The sequence below is a fragment of the Nerophis ophidion genome, linkage group LG21, assembly GCF_033978795.1.
Source record: "Nerophis ophidion isolate RoL-2023_Sa linkage group LG21, RoL_Noph_v1.0, whole genome shotgun sequence".
Lineage (NCBI taxonomy): Eukaryota > Metazoa > Chordata > Actinopteri > Syngnathiformes > Syngnathidae > Nerophis > Nerophis ophidion.
This window is the reverse complement of record NC_084631.1, coordinates 5,588,762-5,606,200: the sequence shown is the minus strand read 5'-3', so window position 1 is coordinate 5,606,200 and position 17,439 is coordinate 5,588,762. Positions and strand designations below refer to the sequence as shown.

Below are 17,439 nucleotides of genomic sequence, written 5' to 3'. Positions count from 1 at the left end.
TAAGTTTTTGCTGTCGTCCAGCATTCAGTTTTTGTTTACTTCGTAGCCAGTTCAGTTTTAGTTTTGTTCTGCATAGTCTTCCCTAAGCTTCAATGCCTTTTCTTAGGGGCACTTACCTTTTGTTTATTTCTTGTTTATGCATTAAATACCTTTTTACCTGCAGACTGCCTCCCGTTGTATCGACGCCTACAAAGCAATTAGCTACCTGCTGCCACCTATTGATATGGAAGAGTATTACACGGTTACTCTGCCGAGCTCGAGACAGCACCGACACTCAACAACAACACATCATTTGCAGACTGTAATTACTGGTTTGCTAAAAAATATTTTTAACCCAAATAGGTGAAATTAAATAATCCCACACTGCACTAGTGTGCCGCGGCACAGTGGTTGAAAAACACTACTATAACAGAACTACGTCAGCATACACAATATATGCACATATGACGCCAGTATTAAAAACATACATAATTAGAGAAGTAGATAACTAATAAGCACTAAATTAATTTCAGAATAAAAAAATACTGTCAGTGTCAATCAAAGTTTTACCAAATATGTTTTGATATCTGACAGGACATTTTTTCGAGTTCTTGTGAGAATTCTCCTCCGGTTTGCTCAGCTGCTTTCACGGCTTTTTCTTGTCTTCTGATTTGTTCATTTGGAGCCTCCATGAGCACTTAGAAATACATTTGGTGTATTATTATCAAATATATTAGAAATGATGTCAGTCATCTTAAAAAATAACTATAAGATATGTGAAGGAGGCCAGAATTGTTTTTATTAAAATGTTGGCAACATTCCCACGTGGAAACCTTCAATCAATCAATCAATGTTTATTTATATAGCCCTAAATCACAAATGTCTCAAAGGACTGTACAAACCATTACGACTACGACATCCTCGGAAGAACCCACAAACCTTAGAATGTTTCGCAGGGCAACCTGCCTCTTCAGGGGATTTAAATCCCCCGAAGAGCAGGGAAACCTGCGATGTGTTTTTATGGATGTAAACGTAGAGTTTACGCAGGTTTCGCAGGGGATTTAAATCTGCTGCGAAACAGGCTCGTAGGGATGAAATAGCCTCTGTGTTTTTTCCTGACCAAATGTATATTCCGCTCTACCCCGGTATTGAGTTCTTTAAAACAGATAAACCACAGAAACCCAGACTAATATATATATATATATAAATATATATATATATATATATATATATATATATATATTTATTTATTGTCTGTGTTTCTGTGGTTTATCTGTTACACAAGGCTCAATACCGGGGTAGAGCGGAATATACATTTGGTCAGGAAAAAACACAGAGGCTATTTCATCCCTACGAGCCTGTTTCGCAGCAGATTTAAATCCCCTGCGAAACCTGCGTAAACTGTACGTTTACATCCATACATATTAATCACAGGTTTCCCTGCTCTTCAGGGGATTTAAATTTGGGGTAGAGAGGACTATATTTTCGGTCAGGAAAAATACAGAGGCTATTTCATCCCTCCAAGCTTGTTTTGCAGGGGATTTAAATCCCCTGAAAAGCTCTTCAGGGGATTTAAATCCCCTGCGTAAACTGTACGTTTACATCCATACATATTAATCGCAGGTTTCCCTGCTCTTCAGGGGATTTAAATTTGGGGTAGAGAAGACTATATTTTCGGTCAGGAAAAATACAGAGGCTATTTCATCCCTCCAAGTTTGTTTCGCAGGGGATTTAAATCCCCTGAAGAGCTCTTCAGGGGATTTAAATCCCCTGCGAAACCTGCGTAAACTATACGTTTACATCTATACGTATATATCGCAGGTTTCCCTCCCCTGAAGAGGCAGGTTGCCCTGCGAAACAGGCTTGTAGGGATGAAATAGCCTCTGTTTTTTTCCTGACCTATATATATATATGTATATGTATAGCTGCAAAACAGGCTCGTAGGGATGAAATAGCCTCTGTTTTTTCCTGACATATGTATATGTATAGCTGCGAAACAGGCTTGTAGGGATGAAATAGCCTCTGTTTTTTCCTGACCTATATATATATGTATATGTATAGCTGCGAAACAGGCTTGTAGGGATGAAATAGCCTCTGTTTTTTCCTGACATATATGTATAGCTGAGAAACAGGCTTGTAGGGATGAAATAGCCTCTGTTTTTTCCTGACCTATGTATATGTATAGCTGCGAAACAGGTTTGTAGGGATGAAATAGCCTCAGTTTTTTCCTGACCTATATATATGTGTATATGTATAGCTGCGAAACAGGCTTGTAGGGATGAAATAGCCTCTGTTTTTTCCTGACCTATATATATATGTATATGTATAGCTGCGAAACAGGCTTGTAGGGATGAAATAGCCTCTGTTTTTTCCTGACCTATATATATATATATATATATATATAAGTATATGTATAGCTGCGAAACAGGCTTTTAGGGATGAAATAGCCTCTGTTTTTTCCTGACCTATATATATGTATATGTATAGCTGCGAAACAGGCTTGTAGGGATGAAATAGCCTCTGTTTTTTCCTGACCTATATATATATATATATATGTATATGTATAGCTGCGAAACAGGCTTGTAGGGATGAAATAGCCTCTGTTTTTTCCTGACCTATATATATATATATATATATGTATAGCTTCGAAACAGGCTTGTAGGGATGAAATAGCCTCTGTTTTTTCCTGACCTATATATATATGTATATGTATAGCTGCGAAACAGGCTTGTAGGGATGAAATAGCCTCTGTTTTTTCCTGACATATATATATATGTATATGTATAGCTGCGAAACAGGCTTGTAGGGATGAAATAGCCTCTGTTTTTTCCTGACCTATATATATATATACATGTGTATATGTATAGCTGCGAAACAGGCTCGTAGGGATGAAATAGCCTCTGTTTTTTCCTGACATATATATATATTTATATATATGTATATGTATAGCTGCGAAACAGGCTTGTAGGGATGAAATAGCCTCTGTTTTTTCCTGACCTATATATATATATATATGTATATGTATAGCTGTGAAACAGGCTTGTAGGGATGAAATAGCCTCTGTTTTTTCCTGACATATATATATATATATATATATATATATATATATATATATATATATATATATATATATATATGTATAGCTGCGAAACAGGCTTGTAGGGATGAAATAGCCTCTGTTTTTTCCTGACCTATATATATATATATGTATAGCTGAGAAACAGGCTCGTAGGGATGAAATAGCCTCCGTGTTTTTTCCTGACTAAACGTATATTCCGTTCTACCCCGGCATTGAGCCTTGTATAACAGATAAACCACAGAAACACCGACTATAAATATCTATCTATCTATCTATCTATCTATCTATCCATGCATCCATCCATCCATCTATATATCTATATCTCGACCTCGACTAATAATAATCAGTATTGGTCTATATCGAGTTATAACACAACTCAGACATTGAATTCTTCACTGATTTTTGCTAATTATGTCCATCTCAGGTTCCTTGAGGAATATTCCAAGTATAACTTGACCTTCTGGGCCGTGACCACTGGGAACGAACCCACAGCAGGCCTGATGACAAACTACAGGTCTCCTCTCACGCAAAGTGGTGCCAGGCCGACTGACACCTACAGTCCGTGTCTCCCCTCCCCCACTGTAGTTTCCAGGCCCTGGGTTTCACTCCTGAGGAGCAGAGGGACTGGGTGGCCTTGGACCTGGGCCCCGCCATTCACGCGTCTTCATTCCCGCACACGCATGTCCTCTTGATGGACGACAACCGCCAGCTGTTGCCTTACTGGGCCAAAGTGGTGAGTCGAGAAGTCAACTTTGAACCTGCTTCAGGCCGCGTTGAGGTTGGAGTAGTACAGGGATGGATAAATACCAGAACATGGGATACTCATCCTCAACAAAATGTTGTAAAAGAAATCCAGTTTCTTCCAAGTAGCGCTATCACTGGAGGACTAGAGCAAAATGAATTGTCAAGCATGCTACAGTACACACCAAGTTTACATCCTTGTCAAATGATATGGAAGCATGTGGTAATCACAAAGATTGTTTATTTAATACAAAAACTTTAGACTTTGGTCAGGCTGATTAGAAAAATATGTACTAACCAAATTTAGTGAAGGGACAGAAAAATAACTGATAAAAAAATAATGTAATAAATATGTTGCTTCTTAAATAAACTCATAACACATTTAAAGTGCAAATGAATACAGCTTCACCACTTTAGTCATAATTTTTGCGCTTCATTTTATTTCTATGACTTAAGCTCCAGACTTCTTCTGTTTGTTTGAGATTGCCATTACTGCCACAAGTGGTGGAAAAGGGTAGTAAAAACTGAGTATCGCTGCAGATATTTGTTGGCGGCCCAGCCAAGGGTTAAGAAACAATGGTCTAGAGCAGTGGTCCCCAACCACCGGGCCGCAGAAGAAACTATTTAAAAAAAAAAAATTTAAAAAAATGTTTTTTAATTTATTTTTTATTTTCTATTAAACACAATATTCACTTACAAATAGTGCACCAACCACAAAAAACTCAAATTTTCATGACAAAAACGTCCCTTTTTCATGACAAAGAAGAAAAAAATAAGAAAAAGGAAAAAAAAAGGACACCCCCCCGGGCCGCGGGACAAATTATTACGCATTGGCCGGTCCGCGGATACAAAAAGGTTGGGGACCACTGGTCTAGAGCAGTGGTTCTCAACCTTTTTTCAGTGATGTAACCCCTGTGAACATATTTTTAATTCAAGTACACCCGAATCAAAGCAAAGCATTTTTGGTTGAAAAAAAGAGATAAAGAAGTAAAATACAGCACTATGTCATCAGTTTCTGATTTATTAAATTGTATAACAGTGCAAAATATTGCTCATTTGTAGTGGTCTTTCTTGAACTATTTGGAAAAAAGATATAAAAATCACTAAAAACTTGTTGAGAAATAAACAAGTGATTCAATTATGAATAAAGATTTCTACACATAGAAGTAATCATCAACTTAAAGTGCCCTCTTTGGGGATTGTAATAGAGATCCATCTGGACTCATCAACTTCATTCTAAACATTTATTCACAAAAAAAGAAATCTTTAACATCAATATTTATGGAACATGTCCACAAAAAATCTAGCTGTCAACACTGAATATTGCATTGTTGTATTTATTTTCACAGTTTATGAACTTAAATTCATATTTTATTGAAGTATTATTCAATCAATATATTTATAAAGGATTTTTTAATTGTTGCTATTTTTAAAATATTTTTTAAAAATCTCACGTACCCCTTGGCATACCTTCAAGTACCCCCAGGGGTACGCGTACCCCCATTTGAGAACCACTGGTCTAGAACAGAGGTGTCAAACGTAAGGCCTGAGTGCCGGATCACGCCCGCGATCAGGTTTTATCCGGCCCACGGGATGAGTTTTCTAAGTATAAAAATGACCCTGAAATTTATGAATGGAAAAAAAACAGCTGTTCTAAATGTGTCCACTAGATGTCGCAATAGCAATTCTTTGTATCTTTGTAGACGATGCTACATATGTACAAAATAAACCACATGTTAGTACATCAGTCGAGGAAAATGATCAAACTACATGAATAACATCCTGTAATTAAATTTTCAAATATTTTTTTTATCTTGATAGATTGAAAATTTACATCAACACTGATGAACATTATCACATAATTTATTCAGAAAATACAAATAACGACAAATAAAGTTTATATACTATTAATCACAACAGGTAATTGTCAAAAAAGACCAACATGATTTGTACGATTTCAGAATGTGTTCTATTTTTAAACGAAGAAAGCAATTTAAAGTCGTCTTTATTTTTAAGTTATCGTGCCGTGATTTTACCAGTCCAGCCCACTTTGAGATAGATTGTTCTCCATGTGGCCCCACATCTAAAATAAGTTTGACACCCCTGGTCTAGAACAAATGTAGGTAAAACCCCTAAATATTTTAAGAAAGTACAGTTTTTTTTTTTTTTGTTTGTACAAAAAAAGCCAACAAATTAGTTGCCAGTATATGAATTTAAATATTGATATAACCTATCAATAATCATTAAAGTCAAATTTTCCTTTACTTCAGAATGTAGAGATGAGTTAATAGGATTATCATCCATCCATCCATCTATCTTCTTCCGTTTATCCGAGGTCAGGTTGCGGGGACAGCAGCATAAGCAGGGAAGCCCTGACTTTTTTGTTTGTTTTGTTTTTACAAAAAAAGCCAACAAATGTAATTAAGTTGCCAGTATATGAATTTAAATATTGATATAACCTATCAATAATCAGTCAAATTTTCCTTTACTTCAGAATGTAGAGATTAGTTAATAGGATTATCATCCATCCATCTTCTTCCGCTTATCCGAGGTCAGGTCGCGGGGGCAGCAGCCTAAGCAGGGAAGCCCAGACTTCCCTCTCCCCAGCCACTTCGTCCAGCTCCTCCCGCGTATACCAAGGCATTCCCAGGCCAGCCGGGAGACATAGTCTTCCCAACGTGTCCTGGGTCTTCCCCCTGGCCTCCTACCGGTCGGACGTGCCCTAAACATTTCTCTATGGTGGCGTTCGGGAGGATTATCATCACTATCATTGGCCAAGTATGTTTGATAATAATAATAATAATTTATTATTACAATTAAAATTATCTAGTGAGGATTATCATCACTATCATAACGATTTATTATACATATATATGTATGTATATATGTATCAAATTATCTAGTGAGGATTATCATCACTATATCATAATAATGATTTATTATATATATATATACATATATATATGTATATATGTATATGTATCAAATTATCTAGTGAGGATTATTATGACTACATAATTTGAATCATAATAATACATTATTATTTTTATTATTATGAAACATACTTGGCCAATAAAGCTGATTCTGATTCTAATATTATTAGTTCATCTCCAGGGAGTTAAGCCTCCCCTGTCTTTCAAAACTAATGACGCCTCAGTTTGTAACTTTAATCAAGTGTCCTTGAACGCACCACATTTATGTACAATTACATGCAAAAGTGAAACTTCTACATAACTTTGTCCTATGATGATGATAGATGTATTATATGTGCCTTAATGTATTTAATGCAGGCAAAATAATTGCTGCTGTAACGTAAAATACGGGTGATTGATCCAAATATCGATATTATTGATAGCTAGTATATAAGCAATATTCAAGTGTTAACATTGATATTTTTCTTTTTCTGTTCTCATAATTGCAAAATATTTTTGTCATTTTTGTTCAAAGTCAGTGTCTAAGTCTCTGGTACAGGAAGGTTCAGAGGGCAAACCTAAATGATTTAAAGGCCAACTGAAAGCCACTACTAGCGACCACGCAGTCTGATAGTTTATATATCAATGATGAAATATTAACATTGCAACACATGCCAATACGGCCTTTTTAGTTTACTAAATTGCAATTTTAAATTTCCCGCGGAGTTTCCTGTTGAAAACGTCGCGGAATGATGACGCTTGTTTGTGACGTTTCAGGTTGGAGGGGATATATTAGCCTAGCACCACTTACGGCTAAAAGTCGTCTCTTTTCATCGCATAATTGCACAGTATTTTGGACATTTGTGTTGCTGAACCTTTTGCAATTTGTTCAATTAATAATGGAGACGTCAAAGAAGAATGCTGTTGGTGGAAAGCGGTGGATTGCAGCTGCCTTTAGCACCGAAACACAGCCGGTGTTTCTTTGTTTGTTGTGAAGCTTTAACACAGAGCGGTCAAGCGGACATGTTTCTCTACGTCAACCAGCATGTTTTTGGATGGGAAAATTGTGATATTTATATGTCTTACCGGAGACATCAGTGGATTATTCGTCGTCCTGCAGTAGCTGACAAAAAAGGCAGCTGTGAGCTTGGCTCCTCTCTGAGACACTGGCGTGTTCACCGCAGCCTTCCGACCTCGAGGTATGTCTTTACAATCTCACTAAAACACTATTAAAACAATAAGCAGATAAGGGATCTTCCAGAATTATCCTAGTAAATGTGTCTAATTACATCTGAAACGCTACCACTTCCGCCGCCCGGAGCCGTCGCTTTTTATCTTATTTAAAAAAAAAAAAATTTCCTAGTCCTTCACTATCAATATCCTCATCCACGAATATTTCATCCTCGCTCAAATTAATGGGGAAATTGTCGCTTTCTCGGTCCGAATTGCTCTTACTGCTGGTGGCTCACATTATAAACAATGTTCAGATGTGAGGAGCCCTACAACCCGTGACGTCACGCGCACATCGTCTGCTACTTCCGGCAAAGGCAAGGCTTTTTTATTAGCAACCAAAAGTTGCCAACATGTTTCTCTACGTCAACCAGCATGTTTTTGGATGGGAAAATTGTAATATCTTACTGGAGACATCAGTGGATTATGCGTCGTCCTGCAGTAGGTGACAAAAAAGGCAGCTGTGAGCTTGGCTCCTCGGCTTCTCTCTGAGACTCTGGTGTGTTCACCGCAGCCATCCGACTTTGAGGTATATAAATAAATAAATGGGTTGTACTTGTATAGCGCTTTTCTACCTTCAAGGTACTCAAAGCGCTTTGACACTACTTCCACATTTACCCATTCACACACTGATGGAGGGAGCTGCCATGCAAGGCGCCAACCAGCACCCATCAGGAGCAAGGGTGAAGTGTCTTGCTCAGGACACAACGGACGTGACGAGGTTGGTACTAGGTGGGATTTGAACCAGGGACCATTGGGTTGCGCACGGCCACTCTTCCACTGCGCCACGCCGTCCCTCTTTATCTTTACAATCTCACTAAAACACTATTAAAACAGAATTATTCTAGTAAATGTGTCTAATTACATCTGAAACGCTCATACTGCCGCCGCCAGGAGCCGTCGCTTTTTATTTTATTTTCTTTTTTTTCTTTTTCTAGTCCTTCACTTTAAATTTCCTCATCCATGAATCTTTCATGCTCGCTTAAATTAATGGGGAAATTGTCGCTTTCTCGGTCCAAATAGCTCTCGCTGCTGCTGGTTATGATTATAAACAATGTGAGGATGTGAGGAGCCCTACAACCCGTGACGTCACGCGCACATCGTCTGCTACTTCCGGTACAGGCAAGGCTTTTTTATTAGCGACCAAAAGTTGCGAACTTTATCATCTATGTTCTCTACTAAATCCCTTCAGCAAAAATATGGCAATATCGCGGAATGATCAAGTATGACACATAGAATGGACCTGCTATCCCCGTTTCAGTAGGCCTTTAAATTGGAGCCAATAGTTGCTTTTGTTTACTTATTGTGCACTAGCCACTTTTTTCCACTTGGGAAGTCAGCCATTATCTGAAGTGCCTCCTTATTTAATGTCCCAGCTGCTTGTCATGTGACTCCCTCAGGTCCTGGGTGATATCCATGCAGGACGTTACATCCACGGCGTGGCGGTCCACTGGTACATGGACAGCTTCTTCCCTGCCGCGCCCACCCTGGGTGCGACCCACGCCTTGTACCCGGAGTATTACCTGTTCGGCACCGAGGCCTGCGCGGGCTGGACGGCGCTGGACCGAGGCGTGATGCTGGGCAGCTGGCGTAGGGCGGAACAATACGCCCACGACATCTTGGACGTAGGACGGAGGACTTTTCATTCTCTGCACGTCAGCGTTAGGATGTAACACCATTTCTTTTTCTTCTCGCCCAGGACTTAAACCATCACGTGACAGGCTGGACTGACTGGAACCTGGCACTGGACCAGACAGGCGGCCCAAACTGGGTGAAGAATTTTGTCGACAGTCCCATCATCGTGGACGCCCAGCGAGACGTCTTCTTCAAGCAGCCCACCTTTTACAGCATGGCACACTTCAGGTAGGCCATCTTACTAATATTACCAAGTTCTGTACGGGAGTGGAACCAGTTGAAGTTGACAACCCATCCATGCCAAGTTCTGATCCACGCTCCTCTTAGTTTCCCGCAAAAGTGTCTGCTTAAGTCTACGTCTTGGGGCGGCATGGCGTAGTGCGAGAAACCTGAGGGTTGCAGGTTCGCCCCCCACCTATTGACATCCAAATTGCTGCCGTTGTGTCCTTGGGCAGGACACTTCACCCTTTGCCCCCGGTGCCGCTCACACTGGTGAATTAATTTATTATGGGTCTACTGAAAATGTGAGCAAATATGCTGGGTCAAAAGTATACATACAGCAATGTTAATATTTGCTTACATGTCCCTTGGCAAGTTTCACTGCAATAAGGCGCTTTTGGTAGCCATCCACAAACTTCTGGTTACATATACATATATGTGTATATATGTATATGTATTTATTTGTGTATATATATATATATATATATATATTATGGGTGTGGGAAAAAATAGATTCGAATTTGAATCGCGATTCCCAGGTTGCGTGATTCAGAATCGATAGTCATTTTTTAAAAAAATTAATTTTTTATATTATTTAATTTTTTTTAATCAATCCAACAAACCACTACACAGCAATACCATAACAATGCAATCCAATTCCAAAACCAAACCTGACCCAGCAACACTCAGAACTGCAATAAACAGAGCAATTGAGACTCAAACACGACACTCTATATATATATATATATATATATATATATATCATGTGTATATGTCGCGGGCTTCACGGTGGAAGAGGGGTTAGTGCGTCTGCCTCACAATACGAAGGTCCTGCAGCCCTGGGTTCAAATCCAGGCTCGGGAACTTTCTGTGTGTAGTTTGCATGTTCTCCCCGTGAATGCGTGGGTTCCCTCCGGGTACTCCGGCTTCCTCCCACTTCCAAAGACATGCACCTGGGGATAGGTTGATTGGCAACACTAAATTGGCCCTAGTGTGTTAATGTTGTCTGTCTATCTGTGTTGGCCCTGCGATGAGGTGCAGACTTGTCCAGGGTGTACCCCGCCTTCCGCCCGATTGTAGCTGAGATGGGCGCCAGCGCCCCCCGCGACCCCTAAAGGGAACAAGCGGTAGAAAATGGATGGATGGATGGATGTATATGTCGCTGAGATAGGCACCAGCGACCCCAAAGGGAATAAGCGGTAGGAAATGGATGGATATATGTATATATATATTAGGGGTGTAACGGTACACAAATATTTCGGTTCGGTACGTAGCTTGGTTTAAAGGTCATGGTTCGGTTCATTTTTGGTACATTAAGAAAACTACAAAATATACATTTTTTGGGTTATTTATTTACCAAATTTGTAAACAATGGCATAACATACATATACACACAGGGTCCATCGCCAGTGTTAATGTGGTCAACATGTATAAAATAAAAACTAAATAAGATAAGGCTCAGAATGTTTTCTTAACAAAACATTTCTACATATAAAGTGCTTTTTTTGATTGATTGATTGAGACTTTTATTAGCCCGGCTAACTTGGCAGTAAGAGAATATATTGGCTCATTGTTCTTCCACCATAGAAGTGCATCAAAATCTAGCTTTTAATGCAATATGGACTTAAATCTGCTGCAAAAAAACATTTGTCATTGCTCTAGCCCTGCCTGACTCGCCGAGGAGAGCCTGCTTTAATGCGGTGGTGACGCTTCAAATGGGTTAGCATGTGTTATGAGAGTAGCGTATGTGTGCGTGTGGCCCTTTAATAAGTGACATTATGTGACGTCAGTGAGTGTGTAGGCTGTGTGCAAAACCTCAATAAAGCTACAATTTGCAACTACCGTATTTCCTTGAATTGCCGCCGGGGCGCTAATTAATTCAAAACATCTTCTCACTCCGGCACTTACCAAAGTTATGCAGTAAAAATTTGAGTGTGATGTAAGCTTGGACCTTAAATCCTACTGAATAGCTCTTAATCTTCTTCCCTTTATGCGATTTTAAATTGTTGGTATTGAAATCAGCCTCCTCCATTTTGAAAATGATGACAGGGGAAGTGTCACTCGTGATGTCACGAGTTTGACCAGGCGGTAATACTAAGCAAGCGCTAATTTTGCGAAGCGAGTTTGACCCGGCAGTAATTCAAGGCAGGCGCATACTATATGCCCGGCGGCAATTCAAGGAAGTAGGATAATCGCCGTACTCTTCATTTACCCTGGAGTCCGGAGCTGTGGAGACCTACTGCCGGGTAGAGTGAAGGGTTTTGCCCCCGAGAATCCATCAGCCCTGGAGGAGTGTCTCCCCTGCGCTGCTCGACTACGGTCTGGGAGCCGGAAGCAGAGAAGGTGCAACACATGTTTGACGTGTTGTCAGAAGCAGCTGCTGAACAATATCGGCAAACCCCCGTCCTCCATTGTTGTATCGCACAGCCAAAGTGTTCCCAAACGGGAGATCTTAACGAGGCAGGAGGGTCTTCCAGCTCTGGCTTTTACATGTTGTCCTAGCCCGGTCGCTGCTAGCATGTGTACTCGTTCGGTACACCTCCGAACCGAACCGAAACCCCCGTATATATATATATATCTACTGTATATGTATGTATGTATATATATACATATATATATATATATATATATATATATATATATACTGTATATGTATGTATGTACTGTATATATATACATATATATATATATATCTACTGTATATGTATGTATGTATATATATACATATATATATATCTACTGTATATGTATGTATGTACGTATATGCGTATATACATGCGTATGTGTGTATATATATGCATATATGTATATGTATGATTACATATATGTTTATATGTATGTGTATATATATATATATATATATATGTATGTATGTATATGTGTATATGTATGCGTGTGTATATACATATGCGTAAATATGTGTGTGTATGTATATATATATATATATATATATATATATATTAGTAAATATATCTACTGTATATGTATGTATGTACTGTATGTATATATATGTGCGTATGTATATGCGTATATATGTATAGATATGATTACATATGTTTATATGTGTGTATATATATGTATGTATATATATATATGTACGTATATGCGTATATACATGGGTATGTGTGTATATATACGCGTATATATGATTACATATATGTTTATATGTATGTGTATATATGTGTATGTTTGTGTATATGTATGTATATGTGTATATATATGCGTATGTGTGTATATATATATGCGTATATATGTATATAAATATTAGTACATATGTGTGTGTGTATATATATATATGTGTATGTTTGTATATATGTATGTATATGTGTATATATGCGTATATATCTATATATGCATATATATATATATATATATATATATATATATATATATATGCGTATATATTAATCAATCAATCCATCAATGTTTTTTTGTATAGCCCTAAATCACAAGTGTCTCAAAGGGCTGCACAAACCACAACGACATCCTCGGTAGAGCCCACATAAGAGCAAGGAAAAACTCACACCCAATGGGACGTCGGTGACAGTGACAATGACTATGAGAAACCTTGGACAGGACCGCATATGTGGGCAACATTGTCACGACATTTAATGAAAGTAATATGAAAGGAATGTAAACAAATATATGTAGAAACTGAGAACAAACTGCAGCAGTTTGAAAAATCCTTTATTAAAACATGTTTCTTTTTCAGAGTAAATGTTTATTGTACAATTCATTTTGTTTACGTCAACAACTGCTTGTGTTGACTGCACTTTCACTTTTTGCCACAGTAAGTTCCTGCATGAGGGCTCTCAGAGAGTGGGCGTGTCCCCCAGCGGGGAGACGGGGCTGGAATTCTCCGCCTTCATTCGACCCGACGGCGCAGTCGTGTTCATCGTACTCAACAGGTTTGTGTTCCGCTGCACCACCGCGCTTGTAAGGTCAGTAACCAAGCGCCTGTGTTGTTCAGGTCGTCTGCAGACGTCCCGTTTGAAGTGTGGGACCAGACTGTGGGCTACGTGCCGTCCACGGCGCCACCGCACTCCTTACTCACGCTAGCCTGGTACACTCAGGGATTCAACCTGTAAGGTTGCTTTTCACCAAAAGGTAAGCACAAACCCACCATTTCCTCACCTTTCACAAAATACATTTCAAAGTTAAGGTAATTTAGTGATTTTTTTTTTTTTTGTTACTTTTTTTCCAGAGTCATCCTAATATTTATTGGAATATTGTCAGAAGATTGTGTAGTTGTTTGAGGTGAAATGTGTGCAATTATGAGACTACTTTAATAACATTCCAACAAAAAAAGTCAACATGAAATTGTGAAAATAACGTCATATTTTGTCAGGGGGAAACCCCAAAGTGTATAAAAGATTGAATATTTTATAGAAAAACAGTTGAAATATTGTAAGAATAGGGGTGTCAAACTCATTTTAGATGGGGGGCCACCTGGAGAAAAATCTACTCCCAAGTGGGCTGGACTGGTAAACTTACGGCACGATAACTTAAAAGTAAAGACAACTTCAGATTGATTTCTTTCTTTAAAGGGGAACATTATCACAATTTCAAAAGGGTTAAAAACAATGAAAATCAGTTCCCAGTGGCTTGTTGTATTTTTTGAATTTTTTTTCAAAATTTTACCGGTCCCGGAATATCCCTAAATAAAGTGCCTTATTTTCGCTATCTTCGAAACCACTATCCATTTACCTGTGACGTCATACAGTGCTGCCAATACAAACAACATGGCGGTTACCACAGCAAAATATAGCGACATTAGCTCGGATTCAGACTCGGATTTCAGCGGCTTAAGCGATTCAACAGATTACGCATGTATTGAAACAGATGGTCGGAGTATGGAGGCAGATAGCGAAAACTAAATTGAAGAAGAAATTGAAGCTATTGACGCTATTTGGCCATAGCGTGGGTGTACCTAATGAAGTGGCCCATAGCATGGCTGCCTTATTAGCATCGCCGGTAAAATGTGCGGACCAAACGATCAGGACTTTCGCATCTTGTGACACTGGAGCAACTTAAATCCGCCGATTGGTAAGTGTTTGTTTCGCATTAAATGTGGGTATCAAGTTTCAAATGTACATACAGCTAGCGTAAATAGCATGTTAGCATCGATTAGCTGGCAGTCATGCCGCGACCAAATATGTCTGATTAGCACATAAGTTAACAACATCAATAAAACTCACCTTTGTGATTTCGTAGACTTAATGGTTGCAAATGCATCTGCAGGTTATCCATACATCTCTGTGCCATGTCTGTCTTAGCATCGCCGGTCAAATGTGAAAACACTCTGGTACATTCAATGGGGGTCTGGCGGCAGATTTCTTGCCAGTGGTGCAACTTGAATCCCACCCTGTTAGTGTTGTTACACCCTCCGACAACACACCCACGAGGCATGATGTCTCCAAGGTTCCAAATAATATTCGATAAAACAGAAAATAACAGAGCTGAGACCCGGTGTTTGTAATGTGAAAATGAAAATGGCGGGCGTGTTACCTCGGTGACGTCACGTTCTGACGTCATCGCTAAAAGACCGATAAACAGAAAGGCGTTTAATTCGCCAAAATTCACCCATTTAGAGTTCGGAAATCGGTTAAAAAAATACATGGTCTTTTTTCCGCACCATCAAGGTATATATTGACGCTTGCATAGGTTTGGTGATAATGTTCCCCTTTAAAAATAAAACAAGCACATTCTGAAAATGTAAAAATCATAATGTCAGCTTTTTCTCTATTTACATTATGTGGTTAATAGTATTCTACCTTTATTTGTCCTTATTTATACAATCTGAATAAATGATGTGATAATGTTCATCAGTCAACTCATTGGTGTTCATTTGCATTTTATTAAGATAAAAAAATATCAAAATCAAATTACAGGATGTTATTTATGTAATTTGCTCATTTTCCTCCACTGGTGCACTAACGTGGTTTATTTTTTTTAACAACTGTAGCATCATCTGCAAAGATACACATACCGTATTTCCTTGAATTGCCGCCCGGGTGCTAATTAATTTAAAACATCTTCTCACTCCTGCGCTTACCAAAGGCATGCGGTAAAGGTAAGCATGCGCTAAATTATTTTAAAACAATTTATAAATACACGTCAGTAAGCTAAATGAACCCTTTCAACATATTTTAAAACCTCTTGCCACTCCGGCACTTACCAAAGGCATGCAGTAAAAATTTGAGTGTGATGTAAGGATACCATCATGAAAAGCACATTTAATAAAAAAAAAAAAAATTATTATGGTCTTACCTTTACTTATAAATGAAGTCCATGCCAGCTCCTTCTGATCAAAAGCATCGATAACTTGTTTATAGAAGTCTTCCTTATCTTTCTTCAATTTTAAAAGTCTCTCTGTCGCGATGGAGATCTTCCTTTATTACCTCCTGCTTCGATTGAAAGTCCAGTTTAGAAAACTGCTATCAGTTAGCTGGGCTCCTCATGGGTAGTGCGGGCGACGACAGAATTATCCTCGGACAACTCCCCCTCCCGTTCTGCTCCGTGGGTGATCTCTTTATCCCACCTCTGCCACCATGAAGTGTTATTGTATAAATAATACACTGGGTATTTAGGACTGGAACATGCTTCCTTTCAGCCTGGTTGTTTACATAGCCAGCATAAGAGTAGTGGTGTTACATCCTAAAAGGTCCGTCATGCATCCCCCGCGTCATATCCGTTCCCAGCACATATCACTGCACTCGTTGTCACTTCTTCTGCAGCCATGTAGTCGCAAGAAGGATCACTAGCGCCCTCTACCACCAGGAGGCGGGAGTCATTTAAAGACTCATACTTGACACACGCAGCTACGGTATGTTAATAAAACATAGCTGCTTACTGTTCTTTTTAGCATATTCAATAGCTTGCGCTAATTATTTTAAAACCTCTTCTCACTCCTGCGCTTACCAAAGGCATGCGGTAAAAGTAAGCATGCGCTAATTAATTTAAAACCTCTTCTCACTCCGGCACTTACCAAAGGCATGCGGTAAAAGTAAGCATGCGCTAATTATTTTAAAACCTCTTCTCACTCCTGCACTTACCAAAGGCATGCGGTAAAAGTAAGCATGCGCTAATTATTTTAAAACCTCTTCCCACTCCTGCGCTTACCAAAGGCATGCGGTAAAAGTAAGCATGCGCTAATTATTTTAAAACCTCTTCCCACTCCTGCGCTTACCAAAGGCATGCGGTAAAAGTAAGCATGCGCTAATTATTTTAAAACCTCTTCTCACTCCTGCACTTACCAAAGGCATGCGGTAAAAGTAAGCATGCGCTAATTAATTTAAAACCTCTTCTCACTCCGGCACTTACCAAAGGCATGCGGTAAAAGTAAGCATGCGCTAATTATTTTAAAACCTCTTCTCACTCCTGCACTTACCAAAGGCATGCGGTAAAAGTAAGCATGCGCTAATTATTTTAAAACCTCTTCCCACTCCTGCGCTTACCAAAGGCATGCGGTAAAAGTAAGCATGCGCTAATTATTTTAAAACCTCTTCTCACTCCTGCACTTACCAAAGGCATGCAGTAAAAGTAAGCATGCGCTAATTATTTTAAAACCTCTTCTCACTCCGGCACTTACCAAAGGCATGCGGTAAAAGTAAGCATGCGCTAATTAATTTAAAACCTCTTCCC

The 17,439-nt window shown here is 38.9% G+C and overlaps 1 protein-coding gene across 1 annotated transcript in view; it reads left to right on the top strand.

Moving 5' to 3' along the window:
- The window catches only part of gba1 (glucosylceramidase beta 1), a 38,258-nt gene extending 22,638 nt beyond the window's left edge, over positions 1–15,620 (top strand). Inside the window, exons 6-12 of the mRNA XM_061881667.1 lie at positions 3,483–3,572; positions 3,644–3,791; positions 9,342–9,566; positions 9,641–9,804; positions 13,587–13,703; positions 13,766–13,902; positions 14,000–15,620. Coding sequence (XP_061737651.1) covers positions 3,483–3,572; positions 3,644–3,791; positions 9,342–9,566; positions 9,641–9,804; positions 13,587–13,703; positions 13,766–13,883 — 862 coding nt within the window. The 3' untranslated portion in view covers positions 13,884–13,902; positions 14,000–15,620. The remainder of the gene's footprint in view (positions 1–3,482; positions 3,573–3,643; positions 3,792–9,341; positions 9,567–9,640; positions 9,805–13,586; positions 13,704–13,765; positions 13,903–13,999) is intronic.
- The last annotated feature ends 1,819 nt before the right edge of the window (positions 15,621–17,439 follow it).